Source organism: Barbus barbus (assembly GCF_936440315.1).
Source record: "Barbus barbus genome assembly, chromosome: 11".
Classification (NCBI taxonomy): domain Eukaryota; kingdom Metazoa; phylum Chordata; class Actinopteri; order Cypriniformes; family Cyprinidae; genus Barbus; species Barbus barbus.
This window is the reverse complement of record NC_136739.1, coordinates 683,184-701,058: the sequence shown is the minus strand read 5'-3', so window position 1 is coordinate 701,058 and position 17,875 is coordinate 683,184. Positions and strand designations below refer to the sequence as shown.

The window sequence follows — 17,875 nt, the reverse complement described above, 5'->3', positions numbered from 1 at the left end:
TTAATTTACAGCATCTTATTTATTTTTTACTATTATTTACTGATAATTGATTTTTTTTTTCAACTAAATGTGCCTGTTTAAATTACTGCAGCGCTGCTTTATTTTATTTATTTTTCATATTTTTATTTTTATAAAACAAAATATATTTTAACACTCAAGTTGAGATGATTTACACATTGAAATGGCAACATCTGTCATTAAAAGCTAAGTATGTTATCTTTAGTGTGTATGGAAACAAGTGACATCTAATACGGTCTAAATTTTACATGACAGAGAAAACCATGAAATCCCCTATTTTGTGTATTATTTTTAATATCAGTATTTACAAAACTGCACAAAATTTGAAAAAGCTATTGAAAAATTAAAAAAGAAAAATGTATATAATGAACATTGTTGTAACATTGCGGTAAGGACATTTTGTAAGAAGAATTGAAAAACAAAAAATGAACATGTTCCAGATTAAAATCTTAATGACTCCATGCAGTTTTGTTGACCTTTTTATATGTATTACAGACTCTGATGGTTAAACTTAAAATTCACAGGGGTTGATTTATATATATATATATATATATATATTATTGCTGTCAAACAATTAGTCGCATCCAAAATAAAAGTTTTTGTCTACATAATGTGTGCTGTGTATAATGTATATATAAATACATACACTATATATTTAGAAAATGTTTACATGTATTTACATCTATATATTTATATTCATATAATTTAATTTATATGTAAATATATTTAATATACAAACATAACATTTTTCTTAAATATATACAGTTACATGCATGTGTGTCTATTTATATAATACATATACACAGTACACATATTATGTAAACAAACTTATTTTGGATGCGATGAATCATTTGACCAGCACTATATATATATTACATGTACATTAAATATAATTTTTACTGTAGTCTCTAAATCTTCAGTTTCCCACTAATCGATAGTCATTTTTTCCTCTCTTTTTTTGGCACATGTATAAATATCTAAGAATACAATTATATATGGCTTATTATATAAATAAGGTTTTTTTTTCCAGTAAGGGTAGTGCTTTACTTAATGATCTGATCCTGAGGAGTTTGTTATAGTTATTATGTTCAGCAAGAAGTGAAATGTCACCTGCAAAATGACTAATGTTTTGACATTTGGGTTTGGTTATTTGTGTTTAACACATTTCAAGAAGGTGAAAAGAGGTGATGAAATGGGCCAAAAGAACAATATAAGAACAACCGGCCATCGAGCTCAACTGCAAATTGCATTTTGCTAAACATAATAGTCATTTTGTGATTGATGAAACATTGCGGTGTTATTCTAAACACTAAAACGCATTAGCACAATTGTAACGGCATCGATGTCGTGGTACCGCGTCCATTGTGATCTCTGCAGCAGTTGCAACGTCTTGCTCTCACCCTCCATGATGGGGAAATCAGGGCTAATTAAAGCAAACAGCATGCAGTCTGTAATCCGAGCTATCAAACACACATGTTTTCCCCGTGCCAACATGCCGCTTCATGCTGACCGTTTCCTGCGGCTCCTAGGGAACTCTGATAACATCTCACTATTAGAAAAGCTCTCTCCAACTCCTGTCTGTCTGGAAGACCGTTTTGAAGTGCACCACTGAGCTAATGAGACGTTGCGGATTCATACAGTTGTTCTTTCCATCATAGGACAATTCAGTTTTGTTCTTTTCTTTTCTTCTGTGTGAATCGGATGGTGGGAGGCCGTCTATGTTGGAAGCCAAAAACATGACAATCCATTCTGAAAGAAACAGAAGGTTAACGTTTGAGGAAGAGTGCATCGTTCTCATATGCACACAAACTGATGTAACACGGGTCTATACATCAGAAAGCTTTTTATTGAATATGATCATGTATTAGAGCTCGACGAAATGAAACACATAGCACAGGATGTAATGTTTTTATCCAGAGGTCGTGTGATTTTGCAAGATATTTTACTGACTGAAGAATCAGTGTTTTATGCGGTCATAAAAACGACGGCAGATATGCAGATGTTTCACTACAAATCTCACATTAAACTGTCTGGATATGCTTCATGTTTACATCTGTGACAGTCACACTAAATAAAAGCAATACATTAACCCTCTATGGTGCAGTTCTGTTATATGGCAGCATCCTTCTTCCTTCACTGGAAACATTAACTATGACAATGTTTGAAATAAAAGGACATTTTAAAAAGAAGCCAGCAATATATATTTTGTTAAGCCACATGGAGGCACATGGAAGTGCTCTATAAACTGCTTTATTGAAGAATTCATGTTTTTAGAGAAATATTTAAGTACAAAGGTGTGCAACAATTTATAAAAGAAACATGAATTTAATAATCAGATAAATTATCCACACCGTAAAGTATTTTTCAAGACAAAACTATGTGTGTCTTTTTACTTAAAAAGGATTTAATTCAATGTGTCACAAGCAATTTCTGAGTGAAAATAGTTTCATAGCAAATCCGTGGGAATGCGTACCATAGAGGGTTAAAAGAAAGCTGGAAGCTCAGGTATTTTCCTTGAGCGTGTTTTGTATTGTACAGATATTGACGACAAACATAAAGCGTACATTTTGCTGAAAAATAAAAGCCATGACAAGCTAGATGACTCAAATCTATATCTACTTGATATAACGGTCAAACACCAGAAGTAGGAAAACTGTTAATGCTGGATTGATAGATTAAAGAAACAAATCTTTTAAAGGCAAAATACACACGGTTTTATACATTTCACATTTATACACTATTCACAAAATTGCACACAGGATTATAAACTAAATACAATTCTAAACAGCTATCTTTGTATCAACATGTACTTGATGTGAATGTTCATGTGGCAAGACAATTAGAGTATCAGTACAATTAATTATCATCTGATTTTTCATTTCGAGCAGAACTGTGATCCAGATCAGTCACCCTTGATATGGGAAAAATGAAATAAACGGCCATAATCTGACACATGCACACACACGCACACACACACACACACATACGCACACACACACATACACACACGCACACATACGCACACACACATATGCACACAGACACACACACACAAATACACACACACACACACAGAACCTGAGAATTCCAGTTCTGATTATCAGACTATGGCATTTCAGCTGGTTCATTGTGACACACTGACATTTAGACTATAATGTGAAAGCAACAACAGTTCCTTCAAATGATCTCCATGTACTGTTTTAAATGATGAAAGACTCAATACAAGGTAGCCTTTCATACTGTATTAAATTACCCTCATTTGCGTTTGCATAAATGTCTGTATTTACTCCTGACACATTTTCACTTTTCCAGGAACAGAGGACACGAAAGAGTCTGATTCCAGTCCAAAGTCACTTGCTTGAATAGAGGTTTGCTACATGACTGACATGCTAAATTTCAGTTTTTGGCTCCGGGCCCCTCTGTCATGGTTTGTAAGTGAAATTTCCCACTATAATTAATGTTAATTAGAGCCTGGAAATGTGGCGAGACCATGACAAAGGGTTGTTAACCGGCTGCCAGATTCACTAAATCCACCTGTCCAATGAATTGTGCTCTCGTGAGACATGGCAAATTATACACAAATCTCAATTCACACATAGATCTTTTGTGAAATGCGAAATAACTAAGAGTAATTTGTAAGTGATGTCTTTGCTGAATGATTTAACCCGTTCGCACTTATCTTGACAACTGCATGAATGCTTCAAACTATTTAGAGGCCACACTGCTCAATAAAACACACACAAACCTCACAATACAAAGGTGTTTCACGTATAATCTATCCTCTTTAGGTCTGTGCTTTATTAGCTTGACAAGTAGCGAAAGATAGTCAGAAAACATATTCCCGGTGGAACTCGAACCATGCGAGGGATGGATGTGAGACGTTTAAAGCCAAAAAACAAAAGCGCTGATCAGTTATTCTGCCGTATCACAATAGGCCAATGCCAGAGGTGCTTCTAAATCAGATGAAACACATGTGAGAATGAGGCTGACCGTTCTCACTGTCCAGGATGGACTGGATCCTAACCCGTGGATGAGTATGGCGTGTCACTGTGATAGTTGTAATCGGGGCAGATTTTCTGCACCAGTTTATAGTCAGTGCTGTAGAAGGCGATGTAGATGCATATGACTTTGAATGGCTTCGAGCAGAGCCAGGACACGTGGCTCTGGGTGGATTCTTGGTAACACGTGTTGGACGGGTCATAGCTACAGTGTGAAGTCTTTTTGCTGCGGTCTGTTTTCTGGTACTCGATACGACAGTTGAAAGATTTCGAGTCTTTGGTCTCCAGGGTGGACTGCTGGGCGATCTCAAACTCCACCACCTTGGAAGGCGGCACCAGGCTTACGGAGACGTTCCCCAGACCCGTTGAATTGTGGCGGAAATAAACGCTGAACGTGCCGTTGCCGTGGTCCACTATCTTGCCTGTAATGAGGAGATTGAGTTTCACAGTTTTGATGTTGGAGTTGAAGTCTCCCCAGCCGAACATTTTTTTAAACTTGCCCGTTTTCACGATGGGTCTGCGTTTAGTCCTGCTCTGCGCCTCTCTGACATCTGTCTGGTTAGATAACCAGTCCCAAGAGTCCTCCATGTTTTCCAAATATGTAATCTCCCTCCTGTTGCTCTTGAACCCAGGGGATCCCCGGACGAATAGGCGCAGGGGGTTGAGAACGCGGGGGCTGGCGCTTTTGGGGGAGGGATGCTCCTCGTTTTCAGCCTCCCCCCAGTCCACGACCCCCACCTCTGGAATATGGGCTCTTCTGCATGTGACCTTCCAACAACACTGCGAAAAGCACAAACGCACAAACATGAGAATCCATAATATTATATGCAGGATCATATACAACACCTATAGCCTATACATTATACAGTAAAGTGCAATACTGCATGCCCACTTTCCTTGGCCTTGGTTCCAGAATTATTTTGAAAAAATAGAAAAAAGATCTGCACACTGTTAATCTCCCTTTATTAAAAAAAAGTTTCGGTCAAAGACCTTTGTCAGGCAAACACACGTTTTTGAATAAAGGGAGATTAACAGTGTGCAGATCTTTTTTCTGTTCTTCAACAAATGCATATGCCATCAATTAACAACCCTGTAGCTCACAGTCTGTCTTTAAAGGTTTATGAGTTACGCATAAGTCTTTATGAATGAATCAACTCGTTCGTTCAAAACACTGATTCTTTCAGGAACAATGTCTGTCTGAGTCTGGAAAAGCTATTTCTATTTTACAATTTAATTATCTTAATTATCTTGCTAGTATGATATTCCAAAATCATTAGTCATTATGAGTGAGTCAGTGAAGCGTTCATTCAACCGATTTATTTAGTAATAAATCAAGTGTCTGTCTATGAGAGTGAGTCGCTGAATCATTCGTGACTCGTTCAGAAACACATTCATTCAGGACCAAAACAACACTGCTGTGTTGCTCAGAGCTGAAGTATGGATGTTGCTTCCACAGTTATTCTCTCTGCTGGAGGTAAAAATAGACATCACAGCTGTCAATATTGGGTCTAAAATATAAGTTACTCAATTTTACCTTCATGATTTTCTCTACAGCTGTTTTATAAAAGCAGTGTCACGGCCATGCTGCTGGAATATTAGCACAGCTCTTATCTTTGCCCAATAATTTAGGTTGCATTAAACAGGAATGATGAATAGTTCTATGTGACGACTGTCTTGGTTATATATTTGTACCCTTAGTGTTTAAAAAAACATCCAGATGATGTGCAAAGGGTAAACATTTCTGCAATACACTGCAGTGCTGATCCTATGTGCCAAATAACCTTTTTGCTCCAGGATTGAGTTCTGGTCCACTTAAGATAAAGTCTTAATAATTTGTAGAAATAAGCCAAACTAGTTTTGCTGGTAATTAGCGCAGGCTGCCATCCTGAGGCACGGCTGAGAGGATCATTTGCTGAAGCAGATGTGAAAGTAGGGCTGTTTGAAATCGCACAGACGAGCAACCCTGTATTTTCTCTATAATTACTAATTTTGCTGTAAGCTTAACAGCAGCGGATGAAAACTCAGTCAGCAAAGGACTACATTCATGAAGACATTTCCATCTAAAACGGTCCGGAGCGTATCAGTGTTTCAGAGGCTGTGCTTTATCGAATATGGCTAAAAATCTTTCGTGAACAAACTAACATTTCCGATTGTCTGAGTAAACTTTAAAACGGGTGCAAAATGTTGTTGACAAATAACGCAACAGCTTGAGAACATCATGCACAACATTATAAATGATGCAAACAGCCAGTAATTTGAAAGTTCCCTGTATAATGTGAAATCAATGGGTCTCCCATGGATTGGGGGGGCTGTTCATCTATCATTCTTCACAAAACTTAATTAAGACAATACCTCCACGTAAAGACAGAGAGAGAAAGAATGCAGTGTACATTTCCGTAATTAATTTATGGGCTGCAGGTGAAACTTTTTCAGCATCGTCTGAGAGTCCACTGAACAAAGATTGAAGATAACCCTCAATGGAAATGAGAAGAAAGAATTGTCTTTGATGAAACATTTATTCACTTTTGAGTCCCCCTGGTCTTGTACGATGTTCACTAAACTAGATCGCTCATATCTCTGTTCTCGCTCTTCGTTGCGAGCCGCTTCATTTTTCATTTGGCAGGCCTCAATGACTTGACAAGGGAAGATGAATACCATTCACATTTAGAGAAATTGTGGTGAGAGACAACTTCAGGTGAAGCAGGAAGGAGATGATAATGCTAATGTGGAAGCAGTTAAAGGATGATGAACAACTGGGGAAATTGCTGTGGCAAGTAGAGGGATCACAGGCAAAATAAAACGCTTTACTGCCTTGAGAGGAAAAAGGTTGTGCTGACAATCGGTCCCAGTCCTTTCCCTCTCTACCTCACTCATACTCTCTCTCTACCTCACTCATACTCTCTCTCTACCTCACTCATACTCTCTCTCTTTCCTACAGGTAGGGTGGCAGTAATTCTACATGTATTTTGGTAATATGTTTGATATCTGACTCAAGGGAAGGACTTATGCTTACACAAATAGCATACTTCCTCTCAGGTTCACACAAGTCTTCTATCAGAATTACCGCAGTTTATTATATTAACTATGACCAGGAAACATTTGACAACCTGAAGCTCTCCAGATACAGTCTGGCTTCATTTTTAACAGTTTATATACAATAGTTGTAATGGTTTCAAATTTTAAACCTAACCATTTTCCTTTAACCAATATATATATATATATATATATATATATATATATATATATATATATATATATATATATATATATGTCACTTGATTTTTTTTCTCTCAAATATTCACATAAAATATTAGACTAAAAGAGACTCCAAACAGTCCTCCTACATTCCACAACAATAGATTTGACATTCTATAACCAATCTATAGTAGAAATATACATACAGAATGTGTGTTTGTGTGTACGTTTTATTTAAATTTATATAAAAAAAAATATTTATATATGCTACCATTGAAAAGTTTGGGATCTGTAAGTTTGTTTCTGAAAACTCTCTTATACTCTCCATTGATCAAAATAATACAGTAAAACAATACACTTTAATGCATGAGTATTCATTTATCTAAAATAAAATTCTTACTGACCTCAAACCTTTTAAGAGTAGTGTGTATGTGTATATATAAATAAAAAAAACATGTATACATAGATATCAGCATATATAGTCTGACCAATCTATGCCATCAAAGAAATTAAATGGTTTAAAAATCTGATATCTGTAATTTGATAATGTACTGTACAATGTGTCAGTCACCCACAGCTGGCCTAGCGACAGCATCATAATATGACATCCACAAAGTGAGAGAAGAATCAGTCTAGACGTTCATCTGTAATGAGCATTATGGAGCAAGCTGTCTGCCAGTCCCTGGGGTGGACATATCTTTTACGGCTTGACATAAAGGTAATTGCCGTGGTGACCAGAACTAGCCCTCTAGAAAGTTATTAAGAAGCCAGGGACATCTCAGTGGCGGATCATGGATGAGGATGCTGTTAAAATGCATTTGCTTCGTCTGGCTGTAGCACACCTCTGATGGCTGTGATGGCTCTCCAGCCCCAGGGCATGAATCTTTTTGGATGTCAGACCTGCACCTTCTTGTCATTTTCCGTCCATTTCTCTTTCTTGTGCTGTCTCCCTATTTCTCAGCCCCAGAGACTGTTTGTTCAGCATAGTAGTGCAGCTGTGATTTGTACCTTATTTTGAGAGTTTACTACAGTTTGGTTTGGCGGTATGGTTCTGTTCTGGGCAAAAACCCTCTACCCATCCATGCAGCCTGTCATGAATAAAAGCAGAAATAATAACCCCCGTAGGGTAAACAGAACAAATCACAGCAGATATCATTAATGTACTTAATGATATTTAAGTGTAACACATTATTCATGATAAAGGAGTCTGATTCAACAAGGGATATCAGAAAGCTAAGTCCTTACTGGCGAAAGGAGGAGTTGGGGATGGAGGAGGGTCATTTGCTCCAGAGCTAGCGAAAAAGCTGCCGAATAATACTAAATAGAGCTTGTATAGGAATGCCGTGATAGGTGTTGTAGTTACATGTGATCAACTGAGAGTCAGCCGATGCAAGCCTGACTCACGTGACCTGCCAGAACTAACGATGCATGCTTAATTAGTTTTGTATGAGAAATAGAAGTCTACTGTAAGTCATCATTTAATGACAACAGTTCCCTCGAACAAAGCTCAAATCAAGTTCATGTTTGTGTCAAGAAAATAATTGCCATTTTAAATCTAGATGAAAACACATTTAAGTCCGTTCCTTGCACTATTGAATGACTCCAGAAGTGGAATATAGTTACTCATTCATTCATTATTCTATTATTATTATTATGGATTAATGTATGCATGCCTGTCTTTTGTGGGGGCTTGAAAGACATCACTATTAGAGCTGTGAAAATATTTGTGATTCACAAACAAATTACAGAAAACAGGTTTGGTTTGACTCACGGATCATTCAATGATGACAGCATATTAATTTCTAGGTGAATTATTCCTTTAAGATATTATTGTTATAATGCATAATTTCCAGTATAATAACTTTCACATTTTAATTTAATTTTTATATATTTTATAGGCTTTTTGTCTTAACTGTATAGAATAGTAAAGAGCAGACAAAAAAAGTGAAGTGAGATTGGGGGGGATTGGATCGGGACATGAATGATTTGTGTGTGTCATTAGCATGCACAGTACACTTAAGCAGGTCGACTATCTGAGATCTCCTAAACTTACTCTCTGATGTTCTCAAACAAAAGAACACCTTAGCACACTGTCATTAAATACACAACATCCAGGCCAAATTGTCTATTACACTAAACACATAAAAGGGCATTTGTTTTAGACAAATCACCCATAATTCAACCAAACTGCAGTTTCTTGTTGTAGAGCACTGAACATGGCAGCAGCTGCCTCTCCATTACACCTGTCCGGCCCACTGTTCCTCCCCAAAGTCTCTGTCATTTTACTCCTACCTTTGTCTCTCTCTCTCTTGCTCTTCGTCTCCCCCACTGTTTCTCCTGTGTGGTGTTACATGGCATTTCATTTGTAATGATTCACACGAAGAGCAGTTTCAAGAGAAGGCCCCAAAGGTCTGAGGAGGCAGGTGGGGGCCTGAGTCTACACACGGCCACAGAATAGATTGCTACCCTGATGGGTGAAACACCCGAAACCCATCACTCTTAATCAAGAGCCAGGCTGCTAACAAATGGCAGGTGTTCAGTGGAGAGGATCAAAGAGAGAAATCCTCAGCCTCAGCCGGGACTGATCGCTGTAGCACTGTACGCTGTGCTGCATGTCTAATGCCATATAATCCCCCCTGTCATCAGCACCTGACCCTTACAGTGCCGAACGCTCATGCATGGCTGCCTCAGTCACCGGACCCTTAAATCATCCAGTCAGAGCTGTAGCCAATCAGAGGTACGGTCGCTTTCAATGACTTGCAATTAAAGTGATGCGAGGCCAATGAAATGCATGCTTGAACAGTTGTATGGAACTCTGCATTAAAGGTGTAAATTCTGCACATTTCGAAACTCATGCTCTATAAAAACGATAAAGTAAAAAAAAAAAAAAGAAGGATTAGAAGACCTACACATGTGCCAGTTGTATTTTTCTCTCATTTTCCCTGCTTAATTTCTCTGGTAAGAGGGTCATATTGCGGTTATGCATCATAAATGTATAACTTAAAAAATATATCTCATGAATGTATAGATTTAATATTTTTAGTAACAGCAACTAAGTGTCATAAAGCAGAGGTTCATAACCAGGGGTCCGGGGGCCACTAGGGGACATCAGAAAACTCCCAAACTGGCCTCAATATGACAAAACAAGCTGTAAAATGAGCTAAACCAAGATGTTTCTTATTTAATTTACTCCCTAAACGACTTATTTAAAGAACCAGGGTTCCCATGGTCTGCATGAGGTAGCCTAATTTTAAAAAGTGTTATTTCTAGACCTGGAAAGTCAATAAATTAATAGAAATGTCAAGGGCATTTTTATAAAAAAAATATATAGATAGATATATATTTTTAGTTAACTCCAAAATATTGTATTGGATAGAAATTGTGTGTAAAATATATACATACCTGAATACATAAGCAAATCACAAACATCTGGAAAAGTCATATACAGTAAAATTGATATTGGCTGGTTAAAAAGAGCGGGATCCCTGAAGAATATTTAGCTCTTGGCATTGTGATTATAAAATTTATGAAAAATAATGAAAATTATTTTAGTAAGTTTTGTTTATCTATGGACATTCCTACATTCCTAATGTCTGTAAATTTAAAAAGAAAATGTACCAGAGAAACCCTATGGGGAGAGGCCTTCAAACATATGTTGGGGATAATAGGGCGGTCCATTGCTTATAATATAATATTTTTCTTTAGCAAACGTTATCACATGTAGTTCCTTCTTAAGAATTGACATAAAATGCCCATATTACCCACGCACATACTAAATCTCAGTCCTTATCATATAAAAACCAGCCTGTCCTTTTTTCATCAGTGCTTTTTGCATGTCAATCATATTTAATTATTATTATAGGACAACCAACAGGAAATTAAGTGATTATTAACCAATTATTTGTCTTATTTGGGACTGCCTAAATCAGGTTTTGTGTGAAGCATTGCTGGGACAGGGCATGCATTTGATGTTAACAGAATGAAACCATTATAATAACAAATTATATAAATGCGTTAACAGCTTTAAACTTGTCTAATTAATTGTATGCATTAACATGCTCTAAATATAAGTCAACTGTGGGATCAAGCTGCTGAAAAATATGTGAAAAAGCATCCAGGGCCAATACAATGGAGTCAGACAAGGTGTTATTGTGTTATACGGTACATCATTTGTTAACAAGACCAGGACTGTTAGATGAGGAGTGATTCTTGTGCTTTTCCCCTTCAATACCTGTCGGCTCTTTGTTCCACACTCTGCTGGTGTAACTATCATCCCATCAACACCTCTACAATCCCATTATACCCATCTGTCTGATCTTCATTCCTACAAATGTGTTTGACATTTCCTCAGCAAGAATAACAGCAATGATCACACGTTTCACACGCAGAAACAGCACTGGAGAGTAAAACAAATGTGTGCGGCACTTTAAACTTCCTGATTGGGAGCACTTCTGATGTTCTGTTTCCAACGGTACTCTGTTCACCTTTTTAATTTCCCTCTTTGCTTTGGATGAAGATCATACAAATATAAATAGTGAGAATCACGCTTGTGAAGCATATGCAGCCTATCTGTCAGCGCAGCGTTACAACTGACAGTACAGATGTCTTAGTTCTGTGATTAGGAGGAATCCTAACTGTTCTTAGACATGCCAGTCTCCTTTTGAAGACAATGAAACAGCAGCAGCGAAAGAAAGAGAAGTCTTTTTCGGTTTCTCATAGAGATTATAGGTTCTTCATTGAAGAGCGCTGACATCACATCAGAGCGACAGAATAAGAGATGAAGGGATGAATTAAAAAGAAATAAATATGGTCAGAGTGAAATAGCTGAAAGTTTAATGTTTTAACCTTATAACATGATCAACACACTAAATGCACACTTAAAGGATAGTTCACCCAAAACATTCTGTCCTCATTACTCACCTTGTTCCAAACCTGTATGACTTTCTTTGTAGCAAAAAAGTATTCTAAAAATGTGTGTGTGTGTGTTTTCACTGTCCAAGCTAAATACCTTATTTTCCATTCAGCAAAAGATATAAAGTCACACAGGTTTGGAACGACATTAAGGTGAGTAAATGATTGCAAAATGTTCATATTTGGGAACTATAATATACCTTTAAGTATGTTTCTGTGTCTGAAATTGATATTAATACTGACAAGAGTATAACAAAGCAAAGAAATTAGTGAAGTAAATAAATGACCACAGGTTGTGGGTACATGACCATACTAATAACTAACGCACAAACACATGCCAGCCTTTGATGAACACACTGGGTCACAGAGATGCTTCACAACACATCTATCATGATAAAACGCCTGAAATATACTGTCCTTCAGCTCTGGAACACTCCGACATCACAGTCTCCAGCCCATAAGTGGAAAAGCATTGATTTTATATCCCAGGTAATGGATGACACTGACATTACATCCATGACAATAATAACAGTCAGAATTTCGACAAATGAAATTACTGTGTGAGACACATATTCAGGATTTTAAATATTAAACCTTTCAGAGCAACTGAACGCAGTTCAAGTGACTAATGACCAAAAAAAATGTTTGTAATCCGTTTTAATTTTAAGATTCCTACAGTAATAAATGAATGCTAATTTATGAACATCTATTTTAAACACAGGGCCAAAAATTGCACTGCATGCTAATTTGTACAATCCTCTGAAGCAAATAATGATAATAAGTATATTAAGATAATAAGTGGTGAGACTTTGATCATCATGTTTCTCTGTATCAGAATGTTCTGTCTGGCCAATCTATTTGATATGCCTGTCATATCTTATTTATTCTAGAAAAAAAAGTAGATAATTTATAAAAACAACAACAAAGCAAACCAAAAATGATGGTAATGTAAATGCACCTGCTTTTGGGTGTGACATTCATTTCCGGTTTTTTTCCACATGAAATTAGCAAACATGAGAAAGCACACGCCACCAAACATCACTGCTTATAGCGGTAAATGTCACAGACAACATTGTTTATGAGGGATTACTGAGGCAGGCATCTGGAAAGCAACAATGACCCCAATATAGACACAGATACACATCACTGGCGTATAAGCTCAGCACTGATAATGCCAATCTAGTGCGAAACGCTCATATTTACAGACGCACTGGCTGAAATCCTCATGTAATCTCTCTCGCAGGAATCTCTGGGTTACTGGACCTACAGACACATCTCACGATTCCATTCTGGCACTCCTTTTCCCCTCATTTGGTGTCCTGAGAGCCAGATGTATGTTTTCTCCTCACATGGCAAATCCAGCCAGGGCTTGATGTGAAGACTCGGGCTGCAGCAGGTTCTGAAGAATATAAACAGCGTTTTTATTGTCCGCGGGGACGGGTGTGTGAAAGAGACGAGGGCCTTATCGCAGCCCAGCAGCTCTGTAATTCGCCTCCGTGATACAGCACCAGAGCGGAGAACCTTACACGGCTGGCACAATCCAAAGACGGATTAGTTTTTCTGACATAAGCTTCCTGAAAAACTAATCAATCAGGCCATGCGGCATTATCAGAGGCATAAGATTAAAGCGTGGCTCCTAATCCGAGCACTGTACATTTTTAGTAAATTCTCCACCGCTAGTTTTCCTCCAGTAAATAAATAATGAAATCAAAGCTAATTGTGCACAAAGACAGCGGGAGAGCTGGACGACCTCGCGATCTGCGAATCATTATTCCAGCTTTAAGTTTGCTCTCCATAAACCATTTAAGTCTGCGTACTCAAACGTGCCCTCTGAGTTAAGATTTCGGCTGATGCAGAGTTTCCGACTAAATAACTGTGAGGACTTCATCAAAATTACAGACATGTACGTGCCATTCTTACTGACCAACATCATGTCAGTGTTTCTCAGTCGAACAAACATCTGTGTGCTGCTGGAGTCAGTTGTATGGACATTACACACCACCTTCCTCAATCATCTTCTGTCAAACAACAAAGTGGCGCTCTGTAAAAACTTGAGCAGATATTGATGGCTGTTATGCTTCTTATGCATGAACAAGAGCAAAGCACAACGACGGGCTCCAGAGGGAGTGTTAAAGAGAGCGGCGCTCTGGCCAACTGTGTTGAACTTCAGCCATGCAGAGAATAATCATTATACAAAGATGAGGAATGAAAGGAAATGTGTCTAAACAATAGAGTCGTGGGGTTGTGCTCAAGTGGATTTAGTGCTGATCACATTGTTCTCCGTCCTGCTCTCAGAGGTTGACTGCAGCAGATGTCATGGAATGAATAGTTATAGTGTGAAGGCTCTGACCCTCTTATCTGTCCCCAGGGAGCAACACAGATGCTGGGCTACTTCTACAGTATTTGAATCACTGTGTGTGTGTGTGTGTGTGTGTGTGTGTGTGTGTGTGTGTGTGTGTGTGTGTGTGTGTGTGTTAGAGAGAGAGAGAGAGAGAGACTGTAGGGACTCTAATCCATCGGGACACTGCCTTCAGAGGATTGTACAAAAGTGGATGTACTCATAGACAGAAGCCATTCCCACAGGTACTGTTTCTCAAGAGTGCAGTGGACAGCCAAATCTTAAAAGTAATTATGTGCAAGGTCGGGCTTCATAAATACATCTAACTGAAAATTACATGTGTATGCAGTTCTGTGATGCTGGTGATTTGGAAATTTTCTGTATGACTATAAGAGTTTTATACAAAAAAAAAACAAATGTGCATTTTAATCAAAATCTATTTTTTAATAAGACGTATGGAAAAAAGGAATAATGCACATATTTGATTTATCTCCATAAATAGAAGATTTAATACTTATATACTCAATTGAGATGGTTTATAAGCTACCTGTAATATTGCACTTATTTAGTTTGATCTGCTATCCATCCACACTTGCATTTTGAACATCTATAAAGAATACTTCTTCCAATATTTGACCTGCTTTTTTGTTCTTTCCTGAAAGCATTTTCTGAGGGATTTAACGTAGCATGGTCCTAAATTCAACATTTCTAAAGTCATAAAGTTAAATCATTCTAAATTAAATCCTTGCTTCAGTTAGTTTCCTTAGTGGATCTGGTGGTATTGCACATTTAAAAAACTAAATAAATCACATCAGCTATAACAAACCCTTTGGATTCATTAAAAGTATGCTGTTATTTCATTCCAATATCTGAATTTTAATGCGGCAGAATGCATGAGAAATAAAAAGTTGATAAATTCTACCAAGAAAAGCAAATAAAATACATTTAAAAGACATGATTGACTGATTCACCAGAATTATACTATACTATTATTTTATTTTAATGAACTAGTTTCCCTAAAATAGACACGTGTTCTACACTAAATGTGCATTGCTCAAAGTTTAAACATAACTGAATGCAGTTTTCATATATATATGTGTAAATGGACAGAATGGTACTCACCTTGTGCAAACAGAACAGCAGCAAAACAGCTGAAAGAATCTGCATCTTGAATACAGAAAACTGTCTTTGACTCTTACTCGAGCTGAGAGAAGCAAATATCCAGTTCACAGGGTTTACAAGAAGGTGCCATTGCTCTCAACTAACGTTACCTGAATTAGAAAATGACACGACATTGAATGCGTTTATCAGAAGAGTATAGTCTGAAGAGTTGAATGGCATCAGACTCCATAAAGCAAAGTGTTAGCTTACCCTTGATCATGGTGAAAAGTGACGGTAACCTGCGGGGTTTATGACGGCACAGCTGGAGAAGGTCCCGAAGGCGTCAGTGAGATTGATTAATGTGCTCGGGACAGCAAAGGCTGCTTTTCAAACAGGTTTTTATTGAAGAGTAGAGTCCGAGCGACTGTTCAATAGCGCGATGACTTCTGAGTGATGCAGTCTTCCTGTTTATGGCCGTCTGTTCTGATTAAAGTTGTATACAGCCTCAAAGTAGAGTCGATCTTTTACCAAAAGCTCAGTCTCTTAGTTTGTTCGCCTGTAGTTTGATTTGTGAGTGTGTGCTGGTGTGAATCCCTCTTTGAAGTGTGCGAGGGTCGTCAGATGATTAACCCATTGTGGACACGTGTCTGCTTTTTCTTGTCTTTATCTGAGCTGAGGGTTTTAGAAAGACAGATTAACATAATGACAGCATATCTAATAAATTAGCATGTTTTTAAAGTTGAGGTGACGAACAAAGTGGCTGATCTATACTGTAGCCTAATTCTAGCAAGTTTGCAGTTTAATAGGTTTGTTATTTATTGAATATGTTTCTGAAGCTGCAGCATTAATAGCATTAGAGGAAAGCAGACTGGGTTGAGGATTGAGTCGTTTTACCGGAGGTGAAATATAGTGCAAAACAACAGAGAAATGCTTCTGGAGTTACTGTACACTTCAACTGTGAGCAGTGCGATTCAATGCAGTCAACATGGATAAATGTGTCAATAGCGCCACCGCGTGTTTAACATGACTCCAAATTATTTATAGGGCTGTAATAACGTATCATTTTCACTTATAGGGTAGAGTGTTGTAAAATGTTGCTACCATATTTTTCCCTTACTGTTTAACATACGTTATACTGATATAAAAACGCAAAGAAAAAGAAAATATATTAAAATATTGAATTTGTTTACATGCATATTAATGTGGCCATTTAGTGATACTGGACTTTAAACATGCAAATGTGTTGTTTCCCCCCTAAATTCAGAAGCATGGATTGCAAAATTATGTACATGATATTTGCATGGCCATTCTATATTGTTAATATAGTCAAAGCTAAATGGTATGACACACAGTAGGATTTTTAGAAAAAAAAAATTAAAAGAGGAAAAAGCAGAATCAATAAATTATGAATGATTTACTGCCATTGTGTGAATAATGCGTTATCATGTAATCCATAAAGTAATCTGATTATGAGCATTATATGATGTAATGTACTGCTCTAATTATGATATTTGGAATCTAATTGCTTAATCCAGATTACATGTAATCAGTTACTACCCAGCTCTGATCATGGCAAACCTCATCATGATTATTGAAATATTAACTGGTAAAAAAATGGTTTCCATCTCTATAATCGCATATACTGTATCCGTTTAAAAACAAACAAACAAAAAAACAGTATTTGAAGGTTTTAAATTTGATTATAAATTGATGTATTAAAGTTCACACATTACACTCTGTTTACAATACATGCTCAAAGTAAGATCACATTCATAAGAGATATTTAGCTGTGAAAATGTCCCAGTAATACAGTATATGCCCAACTCTTTTATTTATGCATTAATAGTCACATTCCCCTTCAGCTGCCACTGTTCTTCACACTACTGATAGAATGGCTGGTGTATGGTTGCTCCTGAATTTGTTCCTCTATAGTTCAGCTAAAGCATTGCTTCTGTGTCCGTGTTACTGGAGTTACATTCAGGGCAGTGCAACAGGGTCCTTCGATAAATGGGTCAAATAGTGCCACCATGTGTCACTTTCATCACATACATTTAATAGACAACCAGTATAGGATTAGGTTTTCCTTTCAACATGTTATTTCTAGTATCATACCTGTGCTATCTATCAGAGCATGAAGAGAACATGCCTTTTGTCAGAAAAACATTTCACATAGTTTGTGTCCCCACTGCAGTGCAAACGGCCATGTGCATTTTATAAGAGATAATAAGTAACCTAACTGGTCAATGTACTTTGCAAAAATGTGCTTGGTTGATGTGCTTCGTTTGCTATAGTTTACTAGAGTACTCACATCAGC

The 17,875-nt window shown here is 37.3% G+C and overlaps 1 protein-coding gene across 2 annotated transcripts; it reads right to left on the bottom strand.

The window, feature by feature from the left end:
- Positions 1-1,667: 1,667 nt before the first annotated feature.
- Positions 1,668-16,202, bottom strand: nxph2a (neurexophilin 2a). Of its 2 annotated transcripts, XM_079428510.1 has the most exons (3): positions 15,832-16,202; positions 15,583-15,731; positions 1,668-4,796 (listed from the first exon to the last, which is right to left on the bottom strand). In XM_079428510.1, the coding sequence occupies exons 2-3, from the start codon at positions 15,625-15,627 to the stop codon at positions 4,038-4,040; spliced, it is 804 nt and encodes a 267-aa protein (XP_079284636.1). In that variant the 5' UTR covers positions 15,628-15,731; positions 15,832-16,202; the 3' UTR covers positions 1,668-4,037. The 2 variants fall into 2 exon arrangements, with proteins under 2 accessions (XP_079284636.1, XP_079284635.1); XM_079428509.1 differs by lacking the exons at positions 15,583-15,731; positions 15,832-16,202 and adding an exon at positions 9,504-9,846 and having other exon boundaries at positions 1,846-4,796.
- Positions 16,203-17,875: the final 1,673 nt, after the last annotated feature.